The following is a 5,122-nucleotide window of genomic DNA, read 5'->3' on the forward strand; positions in this document are numbered from 1 at the left end:
AGCAGGAAGATGAGCTTAGAAAGAAGGCAGAAGATCTTCAGAGGCAGAAGGAAGAGCTACAGAGGCAGCATGATCAGCTTCAGGCTCAGAAACAAGAGCTTCAGCAGGTACACAGAGAAGAGATTTTTGTTTTTCCCCTTTTGTGTATCTTTATGTGTCTAACAGCTCATGACAATCCCCAGTTCTAGAGCATTCTTTACCTTGATTTCTTGTATTGAGTCCCAGCTGAATTCTAAGCTAATGGTACCACAGCAAAACATAATCTAGTTTTCAGAATTAATAGCAAACAATGCAAGCATCTCAGTCAGTATACTCACTAAAAAGACTTTACATCATGACTGCAAAATTTGTTTTAAGGTTATTCATTTATGTCACATCAGAGAAAGTTGACAGATTTAAATTTTTCATTTGTGGTATTTTATTTTCCACCAGGTTGTAAAACAGATGGAACAAAAGAAACTACAGCAAGGAAATCCTCCTGCAGGACCAGCTGGAGAACTGAAATTCCAGCCCCGTATGTGACTTTCCGTGTAGATACACAGACTTTAAAATAAGGCCTCCAATGTATAAGTCATTCAAGCTATATGTTCTGTGGAAACTGTTAATACAATGTGGTATAATGGTCTCTGTACAGAGGTTCACTGAACTGACTTTAAGAGGGAATTACGGAACCCTTCTAACATACTCCTGAAATCTCAGTGCTTTTAAGTCCGTAGTGAAAAACCGGAGTTCTAAGTCAAGGCATCAGATGGGCAGAGAAAGAGGATTGTATTGTACCTATGAGTCTAAAAATACTGAGGTCTAGTATATCTGGATTTCAGAGCATTCAGAGAAGAATAGGGGCATAAAAATGACCAGGTCTGTCTGGCGTTCTGTGGCTGCATTACCAGCCACAGGTTTAAATGCTTTTTAACAAGTCTGTCCTCAGTGGCCAATCTGCCAGCAGTTGGGCACAACGTGACATGACAGGTTAGTTTTAGACAGTATAAAAAACTAGTTGTTTCAACGCCCTCGGAAGATGATAGTGTCATAATAAATCATTGCATTTGCTCATTGGTGGCCACCAAATGGTCAGGTATATATTAGCACTCCTTATCCATAGCACATCGTCCGTGTTTCTTTTGTGCTTTAAAGGGGCTCCACTCTTCCATACATCCTAACTTTGCTTTTTCTCCCCCTCTGACAAGGTTGGAACTAATATGGCTTTATTGGCTTCCATGTTCATGTGCTAACATTATCAGTAGAGCTTCAAGCACTTTTTGACATTCATCTCGAACATAAGGCTTCAGACTGTATCCAGGCAGCCTTTTGAATACTGGAAGCTCTTAACTGCTCCTGCAGAACCAACAGTGGGATTTCAAACCTTAAATGGTATATTCAGTGATTATAGCTTACTTCATTGAGTACCTGAAATTCAACCCCTAAATCCACTTCTGTGAAGAGAAAAAATGGAATTTCAGTACCAATTTAATTTTGTCTTTCATTTGCTTCAAAACTGCCTGTGGGTAATTTCATTTTATGATCCTTAGTTCTGAGAGCCTCACTTCCTCTCACCTTCAGTGAAAACATTATGTGTAATAGCAGATGCCCTGGGAGTTGGACTAATGATACGTATTTTGATACTCACAGTGTGGTAGCAGATACTGTTCTTAACACATGTATTATTTTATGTAAAGATTTTCTGCAAAGTCATTTAATCAGGTGTCGTAAGAATTCATTATATTAGCCAGCGTTAGTCGCTACTCATTCACTGAGCTAAGGAGATCCAAGTAGACAATATTTCTAATCTGCAGGCTGGTGGAGCTACTAAGGGAAGTTTAATGAGCAGGGGTGGGGGGTAGAAAATCACAAAAATGCAGCTGCAAGTTCTGAAATTTTCAGCAAACTATGACAATTAGTATTATTCAAAGGTAGGCAAAGGGACAATGTTGTAAGTATTGCTGACGCAGTGAGGAATAAAACACAGGAACAAGGTGTTATTTATTTTCAAGCTCCCCATATTGGGATTAAAGATTTCATAAACACCTACTAAATTTCAGAAAGAACAATCTCCAAAAGAAACACTGTGTTATGTAAGTTAAAACATCTCACCGAAAACAGAAACAACTAGTAATCTAAGAGGAAACACTGAGTATTATAATAATGCAGTCTATCAAGTAATCTCAATCCAATTTCATTGTTTGTTAGTCACATAGAAAATTCCCGATTCCACCTACAAACCAAAAAGTAGAAGGTTTTGTTGATTGTCCCTACACTAGAAACTTTCATTTAGAGACTTTTCACATTCAAGGCCAATTTAATTGAGAAGTTACAGATGATTTTATTCTTGTTTTACAGCTGGGGAACACAAAGTTGGGGATGCACCGAAACATCCTGTGGGAGGTGATCAGCCTTTACCACCTGGACACGTCCAAGAACCAGCTGCTAGAACTGAACAAGTTCACCCTTAACCACTTGTGCCTCAACTTTATAGCATCTTTATTAATTGGGGGGGGGAGGGGGGGAGGAAATCAGCGTGAAACGTGAAGTCTCCACTTGCTTCTCCAGATTGTAAAATCATTTGGAATGTTAGAGATTAATCAGATTTGAATCATAAATTAAGCTAATTTTCTCTCCAGTGCATCAGTGAGAAATGCAAAGGGATCATTTAGAGGCTGTAATGGAGGAGGGAATTAAAGAAACTAAGTATTTTTATGGCCAAGGGACTGAGCTGTTGAACTCTTCTCTTACAAAAAGGGGGGAGATGTCTGCCGTTCTGTGTTTAAGCATGAATTGGAGTCTTCTCAGAGAGAAAGCAGCAACTAGGTCTAGTTCTGTGTAGAAACTCTTTCTAGAAACGCTGAGAAGCGAAATACAGGGACACAAAGACCGTAGACAAAGGCCTACCATTTCCAGCACTACCACACCCTTTCTTCTTTGAGACCAAATAAAAAATAATCTTCTAATCCTTAATTGCAGAAAGTTTGCACTTTCTAAAATCTATACACAGCGAAGAATTATGTGGAACAGCAAATATTTTTCATGTTTACAGAAGCCTAAGAATTTCACTGCAAGCCTTCAAAAGGAACACTGTACTTCTGGTGTATTGGTCTGAACCGTCCTCCTTGTTGAGACTAATTCTGTGTAGCAGTTGAATACTCAACTGGCTCTTGGGACAGTACTGTTGTCCCTGTTTCTTTCATCAGGTGCCAGCTGATCTCAAAACTTTGCGTGTTATTAAGTAAGCTTTTAATGTTGATGGAAATATTGTGCGAAGCAGAACAAGACTCGTTGTCTTCTGTTCAGATTAGCCTACCTCCTAAGATAATACCAGATGGTTTTCAAAATGCACCGTGTGCTTCAGAAAGCTCTTCTCGGACATGAATCTTTGACTTGTTAAGACTCTCACTATTAACTCTTATTAGTCTTTCAGCAGTTGGTGCAAATTTATGAAGTGTCCTAAAACAGGGTGCTACTTGATTGTATTATTTTGGTATTGAGCCAGGATAGGTCCCTAATATCGTAAGCCAAGATTTTACAATAATAAGTTAATTTTCTTGTGGGTTTTACTGTAACATCGAAAAAATGTGCGATTGTCCTTGCTTGTCATTCATTTCAGACTGAAAGCATCCTAAAGTGTAAACCCCCTTTGCATTTTGTTGTTTGCTTGGGTTTTTGTGGGTTTGGGTTTTTTTTTAAACACGGATTGTTGCAGTTTTATAATGCTGGCTTAGAACTGATGCACACACAGCTTGGCAGGCATCCTTTGCATTTCTTTTCTTTCCTGCTCTGTAGCTAGCTGCTGACAGCACTATTAAAGGAGATCATTTGGGGTTTGAGCAAAGAAAGAGAGGCAAGCTTTTGTTTTTCAAAATAAGACTTGAATATTTTAGGCAAACTCAAAAAAGATAGGGGACAATTACTAACATTTTGTATTGACATTTAGGAAGGTTTCCACTCTGAAGAACTAGGAGTGATAGAAGGTAGGCATACTCCTTCTATATTTAGGGCTTCTTTGGTCAGGCCTGAGCACATTACTCTTCTCCACATAATATATAAGAACTCACTGCCCCAACGGGTTAGGTTTCATCTTGTTAGTTGTCATGTCACATTTCCTTCATTTATACTACTCAAATAATCAAACTTCTTTTACCCCCCCCCTCACTGTTCTCTACACAAGTGGTTAACATTTTAATTTAGTTTCCAAAACCAGTGTCTCCATTGTCATTTCCATACAATTAATGTGTCTTTGTCAGGACAGTAAAATACCTTTCAACAGCTTCTGTTGCCGAGAGGCCCAGGCATCGTTAACAGCTACAGCCAGTCTAACAGAGTTTCTCAGTGCACAGCCCTGGCTTTGGGCGAGGAAAAGGTGAGGAGAAATTTTTCTTGTGTCCTTCCCATCCCACATGAAAGTTTACAGTGGACAGACGATACAGCCGTAGAGAATCAAGGACTGAAGTTTGGTGTGAAGGCATTTCTACCATACAAATCATTCCTTCAGGCTACATCTGCCTCCTAACAAATATCATTGTGTGTAATGACGTGCTTTGTGGTGTAATGCTCAAGCCTCAGTTTCAGTGCAACCTCTTACATTTTGATTGTAGGATCCTGACTCTCCCTGCTGTTGGAGATTGGCATTATATCCCGCTTATCCCATTTACTTTTTGAAACAACCAGAGTTTTGTAGAGAACTGTTGTAATTTGGGTGGTGTACTCAGCTTCTGATCACTCCCGTCTAGTGACTGTCAGTGGTGACTCTTCGGAAGCCACTTTTGAGAAGCCAGGGTTTTCACTTGTTTCATTGTGGGTTAGCATTAGCGAAAGTTCCTCGTTTTGCATTTCAACTAGCCACCGAGGTGCATTTGGTGTGAAATGCTGCACAGCTTCAATTGCTATCTGATACCTAGATGATGTTCTTGTCAGTGTTGATTTAATTATTAGGCTTGCAGTTAGCAGTGTACCACAGACTTTCTGTTCATTTTTTAGAAGTGGAAACAGGCAGGTTTTTAACCCTTAGAATTGGTGATCAGGTTTACCTGTAACAATAATCAAAGTTTAGGCAAACTGACAATTATTTGCCCTAAGTTATGTGGAAGTTAGAGCCTCAGTTCTTGATAACGCTTCAGTTATCAAACACCTG

At 39.3% G+C, this 5,122-nt stretch overlaps 1 protein-coding gene across 1 annotated transcript in view; it reads left to right on the forward strand.

Annotated features, from left to right (window-relative positions):
- NUCB2 (nucleobindin 2) overlaps nt 1-2,450 on the forward strand; it is a 15,718-nt gene extending 13,268 nt beyond the window's left edge. Inside the window, exons 11-13 of the mRNA XM_010144209.1 lie at nt 1-107; nt 433-514; nt 2,338-2,450. Coding sequence (XP_010142511.1) covers nt 1-107; nt 433-514; nt 2,338-2,450 — 302 coding nt within the window. The remainder of the gene's footprint in view (nt 108-432; nt 515-2,337) is intronic.
- Nucleotides 2,451-5,122: the final 2,672 nt, after the last annotated feature.

Source organism: Buceros rhinoceros, unplaced genomic scaffold, assembly GCF_000710305.1.
Source record: "Buceros rhinoceros silvestris isolate BGI_N320 unplaced genomic scaffold, ASM71030v1 scaffold19939, whole genome shotgun sequence".
Classification (NCBI taxonomy): Eukaryota; Metazoa; Chordata; class Aves; order Bucerotiformes; family Bucerotidae; genus Buceros; species Buceros rhinoceros.